This window comes from Microcaecilia unicolor, chromosome 2 (assembly GCF_901765095.1).
Source record: "Microcaecilia unicolor chromosome 2, aMicUni1.1, whole genome shotgun sequence".
Lineage (NCBI taxonomy): Eukaryota > Metazoa > Chordata > Amphibia > Gymnophiona > Siphonopidae > Microcaecilia > Microcaecilia unicolor.
Window position 1 is genome coordinate 15,554,422 of NC_044032.1, and position 17,186 is coordinate 15,571,607.

At 45.3% G+C, this 17,186-nt stretch overlaps 1 protein-coding gene across 1 annotated transcript in view; it reads left to right on the plus strand.

The window, feature by feature from the left end:
• Positions 1-17,186, plus strand: part of GBA2 (glucosylceramidase beta 2) — a 169,209-nt gene that overhangs the window by 93,301 nt on the left and 58,722 nt on the right. The window contains 1 exon segment of the mRNA XM_030192800.1: positions 12,036-12,161. Within this exon segment, the coding sequence (XP_030048660.1) occupies positions 12,036-12,161 (126 nt within the window).

Sequence of the window (17,186 nt, forward strand, 5' to 3'; positions counted from 1 at the left end):
CGGAGCACGCCGAGCCTTTCGCCAGTTGGTCAAGCCTCAGAAGGCGTGTCAAAAGTTCTTGGCCAGGGGCACTTACAGCACTTTTGATGTGGCATCCAGGATCTCTGTATAGCAATGCGTAGACTCACGGCTGCGTGTTTCTGACTTGGAACGCTCTGTTTAGCAGTGGTTGGCGGATGCCAGGGGACTAACTTTTTTGGAGAGAAGGTTGAGGAGATTGCTGACCAAATCAAGAAGCATACTGATACAATGTCTTTTCTCTCCCGCCGGGCACCTTCTGCATCCACCTCCTTAGCTAGGAGGATTTTTAGCAAGCCAAGGAGCAGTTCCTACTACTGTTCTAGGCGTAGGTACAATCCTTTGGCTTGACAGCCTACTCAGGCTCTGCTCCTGCATGCTCGTTTATGTCAACAGTGTGCTCATAAGGCCCCTGCTGCTTCCCAGGCAAATCAATGGACGAGCTTTTGACTAGCACCAGCAGAGCATAGACGCAGTAAAAGTGTCTGACCCAGATGACTTGCCGGTTAAGGGGAGACTAAAATTTTTTTCACCAAAGGTGGCCTCTTATAACCTTCAACCGGTGGGTTCTTCAAATAGTCCATCTCGAATATGCCCTCAATTGCATCTCAAACCTCCAAATTACCTACCAGCAGCTCATTCATTCATCTCTCTGCACAGGCAGATACTTGCAGAGGAACTCTCCACCCTTCTAAAGGCCCATGCTGTCAAACCCGTTCCACCAGGGAAAGAAGGGAAGGGATTCTATTCCAGGTACTTCCTTGTACATAAGAAAACCTTTTTGATGCAGCTTTTAACTCCTAACCCTTATTCACTTGTTCAGAACCCTTATTTTATCATCCTCACTTTAATATTCCCGTATCTCTTGTTTGTCCTGTTTGTCTGTCCTAATTAGATTGTAAGCTCTGTCGAGCAGGGACTGTCTCCTCATGTTCAAGTGTACAGCGCTTTGGAAATGATAAGTAGTAGTAGTAGTAATGTGTCCCATGCTAGACCTAAGGGCCCTGAACAAATTTCTAGTCCCGAGAAAAGTTCAGGATGGTTTCCCTGTGCACCCAGAGTCTCCATGCGTGGATGAGGCAATGGTACAGGGAGGAGGGTTTTAGATTTGTAAGGACTTCGGCAACATTCTGGGGAGGGGGGAGTCTATTCAGGAATGATGGGCTCTGCCTTAACCGAGTGGGACCAGGCTGCTGACATCGGCATTTAAAAAGGAGATAGAGCTGCTTTTAAACTAGAACCTGGGGGAAGGACGACAGTCTTTCAAAAACACATGGTTCGGAAGAAGGTATCTTTCAAAGATATCACCATAACAAGGATAGTAACATAGTAGATGACAGCAGAAAAAGACCTGCACGGTCCATCCAGTCTGCCCAAGAAGATAAATTCATGTGCTACTTTTTTATTTGTACTGTCCTCTTCAGGGCACAGACCGTATAAGTCTGGCCAGCCCTATCCCCGCCTCCCAACCACCAACCCCGCCTCCTGCCACCAGCTCTGGCACAGACTGTAGAAGTCTGCCCAGCACTATCCTCGCCTCCCAACTACCAGTCCCGCCTCCCACCACCAGCTCTGGCACAGACCGTATAAGTCTGCCCAGCACTATCCCTGCCTCCCACCACCGGCTCTGGCACAGACTGTATAAGTCTGCCCAGCACTATCCCCACCGCCCAACCACCAGCTGGGCAGATTTATACGGTCTGTGCCAGAGCCGGTGGTGGGAGGCTGGGATAGCGCTGGGCAGACTTATACAGTCTGTGCCAGAGCCGGTGGGAGGCAGGGATAGTGCTGGGCAGACTTATACGGTCTGTGCCAGAGCCGGTTGGGAGGCGGGGCTGGTGGTTGGGAGGCGGGGCTAGTGCTGGGCAGACTTATACGGTCTGTGTCCTGAAGAGCACAAGTACAAATCAAAGTAGGGTATACACAAAGTAGCACACATGAGTTGTCTTGTTGGGCAGACTGGATGGACCGTGCAGGTCTTTTTCTGCCGTCATCTACTATGTTCAGGGGGCGCTACCTTTATGTAAGTTCACCGGTTCACAATTGACCTTCACACTGTTTCAGTACATGAATCACAATTCACTGTCGTTAAGATTTTTTTCAGCACTGGTATAGTGGAGTGGGGTTGTGTTGTTTGAATCACACTTTACTCTTCTTTTGCCCCCAGCACAGCAGTGGCGTATCCACAGGTAGGCCTGGGTGGGCACAGGCCCACCCAATCTTGACTCAGGCCCACCCAGCTGCAGCACCACACTATTCTCTTCACCTCTCTCATCTGCGGCGTCCTGACATCTGCAGTCTGGTCTCTGAACCCCTTCCCTTCCTGGTGTCAGTACAGACATTCTCGGTGCCTGCAGCTATTCATTCTTGCTGTTTGTGCCGGCCCTGCAGGCTTCCATCCACGTTCCGCCAGACAGGAAACAGGCAATGACATCAGCGACAGCGAGACATGGCAGATGGAAGCCTGCGGGGCCAGCTCAAGCAGCAAGAATGAATCACTGCAGGCACCAAGGACGCCTGTACCGACACCAGGGAGGGAAGGGGTTCAGAGACAGAAGTGCAGATGCCGGGGACACCGCAGAGAAGGAGAAGGTGTGGGGTAGGTGAAAAAAAATACCTCTCATGTTCTTAAAAAATATCTACGGGAAGATATTTGTGGTGGGGGGGGGGGAGGGGCACGTGCGCATGGAAGGGCCCATCCAATTTACCTCTGGGCCCATCCAAAATACTGAGTCTGGCTACGCCTGTTCAGCACAGCTCTTGGCAGATTCACTGGCTTATCAAGCTTATAAATTGCTCTTTTTTTCTTAATTATAGTATTTCTGTTTGTGCCAAGTTCCTTTGGTGTAACCTAGGATCTCTCCATTATTGTGGCCTGTTTGATCCAATATTTTATTTTTATACTATGCATGTTTGATTTTTCCTTGTGCTTTCTGCAGTATCTTTCAAAGATTGTTATCTTTGTTTAAAATGAAATTAATAAAGAAATTAAATATAAAGCTTATAGGGGAGAGGGGGAGGTGCCAAGATGGCGGACGTGGCTTGCTGGAGCTCCTCGAGGCTCTCTGGATTTCCTTTTGTTTGATATATTTAAACATTTAAACATTTCTTCTTTACTATTTACCTTTTAAAATGCCACATACCAAACGAAAGGGGGTGGTCAAACGCTTGCCGTCCACAGCGGAGCCTGCCCGGTTAGTCCAGATGACTCTCGAGGGCTTCACTACAAGTACGCCAAGGGAAAAGGAGCAGAGGAGCCCTGCTACGGGAACGATCGGAGGAGCGACGATTCCTTTGGGGCACGATACCACCCTTTCCTCGCCCGATCTTAATCCCCCTCCGTGCCCTGCAGAGACCAGGGCTGAGGGGGAGTTTTCAACGATGTCCGAAGGTGGCGCCGAGAATTACTCGTTGGACGGCACCTCTCCTGGAATGGCTGCAGAGGAATTACATCAGGAGCTTTCGACTCCCACAGAGGTGACCCTGGGTAGTATCTGGGCAATGTTGCAGCATTTGAACAGAACTATTCTTAAAACTGCTTCAGAAACTACTTCCCTGGTGGCTAAAGTCGACTCCCTCAATGAATCAATAGAGAAAGTACGTCAAGAGGTAAACTCTCAAAGGAATGATTTTCAACGAGACATTAATACTTAAAAAAATACAACGGAGAGTTTGATTAAGGACAAAATTATTTTGCATAACAAATTAGATCAGTTAGAAAATTTCAATAGACGACTTAACTTGAGAATAATAAATTTTCCAAAGATCCAAGAATTGAGTGCTCTTGAACTCTTTAAAAAAATACTTGATCGAAATTCTCAATTTCTCCTCTGATATGATTCCTCCGATTAACAAGTTATATTATCTCCCAATACCGCAAACAGAGGAGCAAAAGAGAAAATTAGAGAAACAAGTTGTACAATCTACTGGATTACAAGATTTGACTTTATTCCTGGAACAGACTTTGACGGAAGTCCAAACACGTTCCACTCTGTTGGTATCCTTTGTTTTTGAAAGAGATGTTAACTCTATTTTCAAACTGTATTTTAGAAATGCCTTAAAAGAATTTTTGGGTGCCCGTGTCTGGATATACCCAGATGTAACAAGAGCGACTCAAGATAAGCGTAGGAAATTTCTAGCATTGAGGGAAGAGACTAAGTTACTAGGTGCTACTTTCCTTTTATGACCCGGAACAGCTTAAGAGTTTTGTTGATTTAAAGAAAATTGCCCAGTGATCCCCAGGTGGAAGTTTTGAGAGAAATGTATAATATACCGTGGCTTACGTCCAGGCCTTTTTCTTGTTTTTTTTGAATTATTATGATAATGTGTTCTTCTCAACTTTCTGGATTCTCCCCCGCTATTTAGTGGTCTAAGAAGAGAATTTAATTGCCTTTATTTCCTATAGTTATGCCTTAATTGATATTGTTCTTATGTTACTTATGCAAGTCTGTGCTTGTGTGTTAAATGCAAAATTACAAATAAATAAATTAAAAAAAAGATATATATAAAGCTTATAAATCGACTTGAATTATAGCCTCCTGGCTCGGGTTATCTGAAGGGCTCTAGGTCTCAGGCGAAGCCTGTCTGCGCTGCTTCATCCAAGCTCTGGCCAAGTTTCGGAAGTACAACAATGGGTTAAGGCAGCTCACATTTCACTGCTGCATCTTTTACCCACTTAATTGCCTTAACCTAAACTCATCTCTGCTATGGCCTGTTCCTGTTCTCATTTTACCACTGAAGCCCTCTGTTGTTTGTTTAAGAGAAGAAAAAGTTTTATTAGCGCAGGAAGTAATCAACCTTGTTTTTTTTCTCGGAACAGACTGTTTTTTATTTGACTGCTGACACACCTGTTCTTGTTTCAGTCCTCACCTGTATTTTTAAGTCACTGAATTTTCCCTGAGTCAGGTTACCTTTTTCTAATTTTAAACCTTGCAACTGTTTTTCTTCCCAGATACCTGATCAATTTTATTCTTAAGCATGGGATCTCATTAAATCTAGGGATTTCATCTGCTAAGGTTACTAAGCTGTGCCCCATGGATGCAACATTTGCCTCCAGAGGTGTTGCACACCCTCAGCCCACACCTTTTCTGCACCTTGCACGTCTGTAGCAACCAGCTGTGTTCCACCGTTCTAATGCCAACTTATTCAGTACCATGAATTATTGCAAGACTGTAAGATGTTTCTGTGAAGTAACATAGTCAATGTTGGCAAATAAAGACCTGCACAGTCCATCCAGTCTACCCAACAAGGTGGCCAGAGTTGAGTCTGGCACTCTGCATAAGTTCCACTTCTTCCTGCCACTTTTGGGGCACAGATTGTAGAAGTCTGCTCAGCCTCGGTCCTGCTTCCCAAATATTGGAGTTGCCATTGGAGCCCAGTCCAGCCTTGATCCTGATCTGTCTGCCATTTATTTATTTGTTGCATTTGTATCCCACATTTTCCCACCTATTTGCAGGCTCAATGTGGCTTACAATGTTCCGTCATGTCAATCGCCATTCCAGAGTAAAGGTACAATTGGAATTACCTAAAGAATATGGATGACATGATAGAATTAAGCAATCAGGTATAGAGAGAACATTCAGAATATCAGGTACGTAAGATGCGTTACAGTTCCAATTATGGATCATTGTGGTATGCCTTGTTGAAGAGATAAGTCTTCAGCGATTTACAAAAGTTGATTAGGTCGTAAATTGTTTTCAGGTCAAGTGGCAACTTCGTGCTCATGTAGGAAAAGCTGGACACGTGTAAATCTATATTTTAGTCCTTTACAGCTGGGGAAGTGAAGATTCAGGAATGTGCGTGCTGATCTTTTAGCGTTCCTGGGTGGCAAGTCAATAAGGTCTGACATGTAGGCCGGGGCATCTCCATGAATGATTTAATGAACCAGAGTGCAGACCTTGAACGTAATACTTTCTTTAAGTGGAAGCCAGTGTAGCTTTTCTCGTATTTTGTTTTTCCAAATATGAGTCTGGCTGCAGTGTTTTTGGGCTGTTTGAAGTTTCTTAATGAATTTATGGTTCCTAGACTGTAGAATCTAGGTATTGGTCTTGCTTCCCAACCTTTGAAACTGCTGTCAAAGCTCAGTCCAGCTATGACAACATTTAAGCTTTACTTTAATTGGATTCCACCTTTTTTCTATATAGTCGTCCTCTGTGTTTATCCCACACGTTCTTGAATTCCATCACTGTTTTTGTCTTCACAGCCTCTCGCAGAAGGGCATCCCAGGCATCCACTATCCTTTCTGTGAAAAAGGAGCAATGCCTGGAAATACTAAAAGGTGTATTTTCAAAGCACTTAGACTTTGGAGCGGAGGAGTAGCCTAGTGGTTAGAGCAGTGGTCTTGCAATCCAGAGGTGGCCAGTTCAATTCCCACTGCTGCTCTTAGTGATCTTGGGCAAGTCATTTAACCCTCCATTGCCTCAGGTACAAACTTAGATTGTGAGCCCTCCTGGGACAGAGAAATATCCAGAGTACCTGAATGTAACTCACCTTGAGCTGCTACTACTGAAGAAGGTCTGAGCAAAATATAAATACATAAAGATTCTAGAATTCTAATGAACAACAAGATTCCAATTCAGAATCTCAAAAGCAACATTCTACGTAGAACCCTAAAGAGTAACAAGATTCTTTGGAGCAAAGGAGTTGGCCTAGTGGTTAGAGAACCGGTCTTGCTATCCAGAGGTGGCTGGTTCAAATCCCACTGCCACTCCTTGTGATCTTGGGCAAGTCACTTAACCCTCCATTGCCTCAGGTACAAAATTAGATTGTGAGCTCTCCAGGGCCAGGGAAGTATCCAGTATACCTGAATGTAACTGACCTTGAACTACTACTGAAAAAGGTGTGAGCAAAATCCAAATAACTAACTAACTAACACCCTCATGATCAAAAGCAAACGCCGGCGCTAGAGGCTGTTAACACCATACTAGCGCTGGCGTTTGCTGCCGCCCCATGATCAGAGCCCTCGAGCGCGTGAAACAACGCACTTGAGGGCTCTTAGCGCAAGTAGCATGCTAATGCATGCTAATCAGCGCTTAACGCATTCATCCCCAATGATCAGCGACCAGCGCACCAAATATTGGGTCGCTGGCTGCGGCAAACCCTACGCCAGCTCCGAGCTGGCGTTAGGGTTTGCAGATCATTGGGGAGGAATGGTGAGCCCTGTCCAGCATGCATTTGCATGCTGGCAGCCCCCCATTCCCCCCAACGACGCAAACCACCCCCCCAGCGACAGGGGACTGGAGTTTCTCCTTTATATGGGCGCCACCATTTTTCAGCGTCGAAGGAAGAGGAGGGAGGCAGGCTGTGTCCCTCCTCCAACCAAGGTGGGAGGGTGGGCGTCGGATCGGATGGCAGAGCAGACCCTTGCCAATGCTGGGGGTTGGGGGGGGGGCGGCGGTGGCCACCGGACCACCAGGCAGGGACCATTTTCAGGGGGTTTGGGGGGCCTGGAGACCCACCGGATCTCCAGCCCTCCCTGAACCTGGGGGGGGGGGGGGGGATCGTCGGGGGGACCAGAGGTCCTCCAGACCTCCGGCCCCTGTTTTGCCTTGCTCGGGGCAGGGGTAGTCAGGGCCTGGTGGTCCCATGGACCTCCAGCCCCTGTGTTTGACAGGTTTAGGATTTTGACAGCCCCGACCTGTCAAACAAGTGCGGGAGGATTGTGCTGAGCGCACGCTCAGGCACAATCCGCCCGCACTTCTACCCCATGATCAGAGATAATTGCGCTGCTTAAGTTTGCATGCATTATTTCTGATCATCGGTGCGGTAAAGCCCCGCGCTGTTCCAGCGCTATTTTTAGAGCGCTGTTTGGAACAGCGCAAGGCTTTTGATCATCTGCCCCTAACTAACTAACTAAATTATGCTTTTCTGTATATTAGGTAGTTCCATTTGGAGTAATATCACTATTGGGATTAAAACTGTAATATCATCGGCATATGTATAAGCTCTAAAGCCATGTTCTTCCAGTTTGAATCCCAAAGAGTTCAGAAAAACGTTATAGCAGGGGTGACAGGGGTGACCCCGTGGGGCAACCCACACGGGTTTTGCCAAGCATCAGCTGGTTGTTGTTCATTTTAACCCTGTAAGATCTAACCTTCAAAAAACCTGAAACCACTTCAACACATTACCTAGAAAGGTTTCCAGTTCCTGCAATAAGATATCATAATCCAGTAGGTCAAAAGCACTAAGGAGATCAAATTGAAGTAAAAGTGCTTTATTACCTTTACTAATAATTGATCTAGCATGATCTAATATGGAACTAATCCTTACGAGAGAAACTACACTGGCTCCCACTAAAAGAACGCATCACGTTCAAACTTTGCACTTTAGTCCATAAAATCATCCATGGTAACGCCCCAGCCTACATGTCAGATCTAATAGAACTACCACCCAGGAACGCAAAAAAATCTTCCCGCACACCCCTCATTCTTCATCCTCCCAAATGTAAGGGTTTGAAATACAAATCAATGCATGCATCTACCTTTTCCTATATGAGCACGCAGCTCTGGAATGTGCTGCCACGCAACTTGAAAACGGCCTATGAAATGACCAATTTCCACAAACTATTAAAAACCTATCTCTTCGACAAGACAAAGATCAACATGTGTAACTGTACAATCTTGTGAACTTCTAGTACTGTCTTATAATGTCTTTTGCTTTAACACCATCATGTAATTCACCACCATGTAACGCAAACCCTCTGTAAACCTAATGTATATTCACTTCTATTTCCAGTATCCATGATGAATTGTAAGCCACATTGAGCCTGCAAAGTGGTGGGATAATGTGGGATACAAATGCAATAAATAAATAAAATAAATCACAGCTTCTGTGCTGAAGGTTGAATGAAAACCTGATAAAAATGAATATGAAATATTATGAAGATGAAGAAACCTTATCAATCGCAGAGTAACTAATCCTTCCGTAAGCTTTGCAAACAGAGGAATAGATGCAACCGGCCTATAGTTACTGGGTAACTAGATGTTTCTATATCATTCAATATCTCCCCAAGCTCTGAAAGAAAAGTGCCAGAATGGTGAACGTCTGAAAATATTAGTGACTTGTCTAATTGGCAATAGGATTTGGCTTAATCCTATATAATAATTTGCACCTCCAACGTTCCATCGCTGTCTGGCTGCCTGGGTTCGTAACATCTCATGACGTCAACCAGCCTCCAGCGTTCCATTCCCCCTCACTGCCCCGCCCTCACGTCAAAACGTAATGACATCAGAGGGCGGAACAGTGAGAGGGAAGGGAGCGCTGGAGGCGAGCTGACGTCAGGATGTTACCAACGGAAGGGAAGCCAGCCAGAAAACGATGAGGTACAAAGGAAGAGAGAATCACGGCACATCAAGGGGAGGGCAGGGCAGAATCGATGGACATGGGACGGGAGGAGAGGACAGGAGAGAAGAGAATCACGGGACACAGATGGGAGGGCAGGGAAGAGGAGAATCGCTGGACATGGAGGGGAGGGAAGGGAAGAATCGCTGGACATGGAGGGGATGGGAGGGAAGGGAAGAGAAGAATCACTGGATATGGAGGGGAGGGCAGGGGAGAGACAAAAAATTGCTTACAGGAGAGCCTTCCTAGGGCCCCTTTCATTGTTGAGGAAACAGACTGGGTTCCACTAGTTCTTTAATAATGTGTTAAATTCTTGCCATTTAGGAGAAACAAAATCCGACCAAAACCTATCCACCGGTAATACATTATTATTGTAGAGTTGAATACAATCTTTATCGATACTCTTGGTGTTAACAAACTGGTCCTTAATGGTTTTATTTTTTTCTTGAGTAAAGAGGTGTGGTAGCCGTGTTAGTCCACTCTTAAAGGTTATCAATAGAAATCAAACAAAATAAAACATGGAAAAGAAAATAAGATGATACCTTTTTTATTGGACATAACTTAATACATTTCTTGATTAGCTTTCGAAGGTTGCCCTTTTCTTGAAAATAGATCTCTAAATTCGATGCTGTGGGAGACACTTCTAAAGATGAATTTTGACAATAACATGTGTCTGTAAAGTTAGTAACTGTTTGAAACAGACATTTGGTATTCGTAACATCTGTTCCAGTCAGTTTTGAATAATCTATTTGACATTTATTCTTAAAAAGCTCTTTTGTATTCATGGATGGCCTCTTGCCAACATTGTTTAGAGAGAGCAGATTTCTGTTTAATCTATTTGCGTTCTAACCTCCTCTTTGCTATGAATGATCAAACAGTATCACTAGGTGACCTGATGTATGTTACAATCCAATTTATTACTCAGGAACCTTCATGCAATACCATAATGTACTCGTCTTCAGCATGTATGTATATGTATGTACGCACATGGTATATATATACACCATGATCTGTTCCATATATGTTACCTTGTATGTATGCACCTTAACGCAATACTATTTGTAATTCTGTTACCCGGAAATGGCAATCGCCATTACGGCAAATGTAAGTCACATTGAGCCTGCAAATTGGTGGGAAAATGTGGAAATGCTACAAATAAATAAATAAATACTATTTATTGGATTCCCTAATAATTCTATCTTTGATCTGCACAGGGACTATTGCATCTCAAATCTTGGCACTAGTTTTCTTCCATTCAGCACCCTTTAGGTTTGCTACCGTAGCTCTCTTTGCTGCCTGTTCAGGCTGGGTCAGTGTCTTTCCTCAACTTCTGTATTGTTTCTTCTGAGTTTCAGCTCTACTTCACCTTGCATTTTGAAGCCGTTATCTGTTTTTCTTTCATAAAAGCAAACAAGACAATATCTGTCTTAATTTTTTAATCCCACCCCTTTTGGGGAGCTGCTTTGCTATATCCCACTTGTTCTGGACTAGTCTGATAGGACTAAAGGAAAGGCAGTTATAATGCGAAACATAACGTTTCCTTCCTCCAGTAAAAGGTTTCTCAGTCTGAGCACTGGACGTGGACCAAACAGTCTTGCATGTGAATGTAAGCCAAAGGGATGAAAGACCAAAACCAGTAAGAGAGTTAGGCAGAAGCAAAAGACAGATCCTCATATGGGCTGAGTGGATTTGCCATTGTTTATTTATTTATTTGTAGCGTTTGTATCCCACATTTTCCCACCTATTTGCAGGCTCAGTGTGGCTTACATTATGCCGTGTGGCCATTTCCGGTACAGAATTTCAGATGGTAATTATAAGTATATAAGTAATGCCACACTGGGAAAAGACCAAGGGTCCATCGAGCCCAGCATCCTGTCCACGACAGCGGCCAATCCAAGCCAAGGGCACCTGGCGAGCTTCCCAAACGTACAAACATTCTATACATGTTATTCCTGGAATTGTGGATTTTTCCCAAGTCCATTTAATAGAGGTTTATGGACTTGTCCTTTAGGAAACCGTCCAACCCCTTTTTAAACTCTGCTAAGCTAACCGCCTTCACCACTTTCTCCGGCAACGAATTCCAGAGTTTAATTATACGTTGGGTGAAGAATCATTTTCTCGGTTTTGTTTTAAATTTACTACACTGTAGTTTCATCGCATGCCCCCTAGTCCTAGTATTTTTGGAAAGCGTGGACAGACGCTTCACATCCACTTGTTCCACTCCACTCATTATTTTATATACCTCTATCATGTGTTCCCTCAGCCGTCTCTTCTCCAAGCTGTATAGCCCTAGCCTCCTTAATCTTTCTTCATAGGGAAGTCGTCCTATCCCCACTATCATTTTAGTCGCCCTTCGCTGCATCTTTTCCAATTCTACTATATCTTTCTTTAGATGCGGCGACCAGAATTGAACACAATACTCAAGGTGCGGTCGCACCATGGAGCGATACAACGGCATTATAACATCCTCACACCTGTTTTCCATACCTTTCCTAATAATACCCAACATTCTAGGTGCATGCATACATGGTACAGAGGAATGCATTATGGCATTGCAAAGAGGTTTCTTAGTGATAAAATGAGTAGTAGCATAAGTTAGGTCATCGACTATAAAGACACCTTGTCAATCTAGGAAGTAGATTGTGAAGACTCATCTTGAGATTCTCTTTCTGTTACAGACGTTATACTCGTTTCTTCGGCAGTTCTGGAGATGCCGGCCCGGCTCTGTCTTTCTATGCACTGACTCACTACAAAGACTGGGAATGTAAGATAGAAGCGTGGCAGAAACCTATTCTGGAAAACAGGTAAGAGCAGCTCAGACAGCTTCTTCCAACATCTAAGCAAAACACACTGGAAAAAAACTGGGATCCCTTTCCCTCCAGGAACATAAGTATGGGAACAAGCAGAGGCCCCTTCCATCCAGAAGTACAAGGTCCAGAAAGGGACAGATAAGAGTCACTGTCCCCTAGAACTGCAGGGCCCAGTCACAAGGAGAGACACACCTGAAAGCCTCTGGGGTTGCAGGGCCCACACCAAGGACTGTGCAAGCAGCGCCACCACCGCACATGGTGCAAGGGAGGCAGGGTGCCAAACTTGTTCCCCAACCATTGTTTTCTCGTTTTGGCTGCAGTACAGTGGGTGGGGTGTAGGTGCTGGGGGCATGATTCCAGCTTGAAATACTGCTGCCCAGAGGCACAGACAGCCATGAGGAATAGGCATAGACGGGAGCCAGAGGGAGAAGCACAGGCTGAGGCCTCTTCTCACTAGAGCTTCAAGGGCCTTTTCTTTCTTGACCTGCCTATGCCAAGGAACCCTGGCACAGGCAGCTCCCAAAAGAATAAGCACAGGCTGGGGCCCCTCCACCTAAGGCTAAATGGATTTTTAGACTGTAGCACACAACACAGATAAGGGACCTTTCTCCCTAAGATTGCAGTACCCAGAGGCAAAACTCTAGGAATTGATGAGGCTTTAGTCATCAGTAGACAAGTTCATAAGCATTGCTAAACTGAAACAGACCAAAGGTCCATTAAGCCCAGTATCCTGTTTTCCAACAGTGGCCAATCCAGATCGCAAGTACCTGGCAAGATTCCAAAAGAGTAAATAGATTCCATGCTCTGTATCCCAGGAATAAATTTTGGATTTTCTCTAGTCCACCTTAATAAAGGTTTATGGACTTTTGGTCCAGGAACTTATCCAAATCTTTTTTTTTTTAAATCTTGCTTTCTAGCGTGAGGTTTCGGTCGATTGTAACTCCGAGAATTTTGAGGCTGTCTGAAACAGGAAGGGTGTAATCTGGGGTGTTTATATTGGTGGGTTTATTCGTGTTGTATTTGGATGAGAGGATGAGACAGCGTGTTTTTTCTACGTTGAGTTTTAGTTGAAATGCATCCGCCCATGAGTTCATGATTTGCTGGCTGAGTTTGATTTCGTTTGTGATTTCTGTTAGATTGTGTTTGAACGGGATGTATATCGTGACATCACCTGCATAGATGTAAGGGTTAAGGCCTTGGTTGGATAGGGATTTGGCTAGTGGGGTCATCATTAGGTTGAAAAGGGTCGGTGATAACGTTGATCCTTGGGGTACTCCACATTCTGGTTTCCATGGTGATGATATATTCGAATTTGATATCACTTGGTATGTTCTTGTGGTTAGGAGGTTAGGAAACCACAAATTATTATTCATTTTAATTTTATTGTATTTTTTCCTGTTTATTTCTTTTAGATTGTTATTTTTATATTGTGCTCTGTAATGACAATTTTAAAACCACTTAGGATCTTTATGGATTTTGTGATAGAAATCTTTGCATTAGATTAAAAAAAAGGTACGGAGAAGGGTGATGAAAATAATAAAGGGGATGGGACGACTTCCCTATGAGAAAAGGCTAATGTGGCTAGGGCTCTTCTGCTTGGAGAAGAGACAGTTGAGGGGAAATACGATAGAGATCTATAAAATAATCTGTGGAATGGAATGGATAGATGTGACTCACTTGTTTGCTCTTTCCAAAAATACTAGAACTAGGGAGCACACAATGAAGCTATAAACTAGTAAATTTAAAACAAATTGGAGAAAATGTTTCTTCACACAACATGTAATTAAACTGTGGAATTCGTTGGCAGAGAATGTGGTAAAAGCAGTTAGCAGGGTTTAAAAAAAGGTTTGGATAACTTCCTAAAAGAAAGGTCCATAAGCCTTTATTAAAATGGACTTGAGAAAATCCACAGCTTATTTCTAGGCTAAGTAGTAGTACTAGTAGTAGGGTAGACTGCTTGCTTGTTTGGCCTCAGTGAGGGGAGGTTGACATCCTAACGATCAACGGCAGGCTGGGTGGTCAGGCTACTGGAGATGAGGATGTGTGTGATGTGAATTGACCACTGTTGGAAACAGGATACTGGACTTAATGGACCTTCAGTCTGCCCCAGTATGGCAAACACATATGTTCATTTCATATACATATACGTATATATAGATAGATATATGTGTGTGTGTGTGTGTGTGTGTGTGTGTGTGTGTCTACATGCCGTCCGCGTGGAGGGACCGCCAAGAAGTACAAAGTCAGGGCACATCACAGATAGCTGCTACAAAGGAAGAGCCGACATCAGAGTGCTGTCAGGGCTCCGCAGAAAGGTTACTATAAGGACAACCAATAAGGTAGTGGCCAGAGCGCAGAAAATACGAGTTCCGCCACTGTTCCCCATGCATGGGCACTACCTCAACAGAACAGTCTATGCTGAGAAGCCAGGGAAGGAGTTAACAATAGGGACCAAGCCAAAAGGCAGTTTTGTCCTTGCACCGACCAGAGACAGAGAAATTATTATACACAATCCAACTTAGCCAAACCGAGACCTGGCCACTCTGGAGGTTGGCCTGCAAAGCGCAGAGTGCAGCACTGAGAGAAGCATGATGCACAGAATGCCCTGAATTCATGGGCCCTGAACCTTTACCTAGGCTCCGAGGGAGTTGTATCCTAACCCTAACCTTCCTGGGCAGCCAACTCTGGAACGCCCTCCCTAGGCATATCCAATCAATCTATTACCACCTACCTTTCAGGAAAGCATTAAAAACCCATTTATTCAAGCAAGCCTACCCTAAAGAACCTGATTAAACCTATGAACCGACCTACCTAACGAACACCGAAGAAACAACGACATTGACCCAGACTACATCTCCCACATCACCCCCCACATCACCTATCCCTACCAACCCATCCATTCTTCCACTTATCCATCCAATCACTACCCCATATCGCCTATATTTACCGACCCATCCAAGCTATTCCTATGCTACATTTAATTTTCCTACCTATTTATCAAAATTCTGTATAACCTAATACTACGTAAGCCACATTGAACCTGATTTTAGTGGGAAAGCGTGGGATACAAATGTATTAAATAAATAACCCAGGATGTCAGTCCTCACTCCGGCATAGAGAGACAGCAGGCATTAAAAAAAAAAACCCCAAAACACAGCCCCAAGACTGAAGCCACGTCAACCGGGAATCAGGAAAAAGCAGCATCTTCCCCAAGGAAGAGCGACGTACCACACTGGCTATAGTCCCGGTTAAGGAATAGGGAAAAACTGTAGGTGGAGGAGTGGCCTAGTGGTTAGGGTGGTGGACTTTGGTCCTGAGGAACTGAGTTTGATTCCCACTTCAGGCACAGGCAGCTCCTTGTGACTCTGGGCAAGTCACTTAACCCTCCATTGCCCCATGTAAGCCGCATTGAGCCTGCCATGAGTGGGAAAGTGCGGGGTACAAAAATAATAATTAAAAAAATATATATATATGGTTGAGGGCTGGCAGAACACCACCAACAGACCAGACACAACCTACTCAGTTCGGAACCAACACTCCAGGACAAGAGACGTGGCATTGCAGCTGCTGAATGAATTAAACAGCCTGCAGGGATCGAGAAAAGACAGGTCCCCGAGTTCAAGGTCTTCCCTCCACCCCCACCAGTTTTTTTTTTTTATTGTTTGAAGAAAATATTCCAGCGTCCAGCTTGAATTAGGAACAGGAGATGGCATGAATTGCACCCCACAGAGGCATTGTGCTCGACAGGAAGACGCTTCCCACCACTTCCAACTGCAGAAAGCCAGCCACAAACACTAAAGGTTCTTGGTCCCCACAGAAAAGCAAGGAAAGCTGTCTAGAAGACGGCATAAAATCCACTGTCCCACAACGTAAAATAGAAATATATACTTGCTGTTCAGGAGAGAGCCACAGTCGCAAGGTCAAATCACATATCCAGGGCTGGTCTCCTCCCAGCACTCCTTAAATGTGCCCCATAGGGAAGGAGTGGGGTTGGAGGGGAGGGGGAACCCAGCACCGCTGCCACCACCACCAGGTATCACCCGGGCGGGGGATGAGGGACCCGGGACCCTCAGGTGTGATCCAAACGTAGCAAATCAGCCAGCCAGAACACCTAGTTCCACCGACACAAGAGAATCCCGAGTCAGGAGCTGTAGGATCCGTCCACCATCCGCTTGGAGATAGAGGAAAATGCTGAATGATCCAGGCTGCACGATACCCTTAAGGCAGTGGTTCCAAAACGTTTTTGGTTCACGGCACCCTTAGTGTGCGAGCAATTTTTTGCGGCCTCTCCCCTCCCCCGATCACACAGCAGCCTTAGTGTCCGAGCAATTTTTCACGGCCTCTCTCCTCCCCCGATCACACAGCAGCCTTAGTGTCCGAGCAATTTTTGGCGGCCTCTCCCCTCCCCCGATCACACAGCAGCCTTAGTGTCCGAGCAATTTTTGGCGGCCTCTCCCCTCCCCGATCACACAGCAGCCTTAGTGTCCGAGCAATTTTTCACGGCCTCTCTCCTCCCCCAATCACACAGCAGCCTTAGTGTCCGAGCAATTTTTTGCGGTCTCTCCCATCCCCCGATCACACAGCAGCCTTAGTGTCCGAGCAATTTTTTGCGGTCTCTCCCATCCCCCGATCACACAGTAGCCTTAGTGTCCGAGCAATTTTTTGCGGCCTCTCCCCTCCCCCGATCACACAGCAGCCTTAGTGTCCGAGCAATTTTTTGCGGTCTCTCCCATCCCCCGATCACACAGTAGCCTTAGTGTCCAAGCAATTTTTTGTGGCCCCCCTCTCTCAGCCACACAGGTCTCCACCCCATCCCCCCCGCTCCGTCACACATCAATGACCAATATTTCTCCCTTTCTCCCCCATTCACCATCTTCCCCCCTCCATCCCATGCCCCCTTGTAATCCATTATTATCCATTTTTTACCATGTTCCTGGGGAGAAGATGAAGAAGAGCCCAAAGCTAAGCACAGGAGCCAGACAACATAATGTCCCACAGCCCCAGCCTCCCTCACCGACA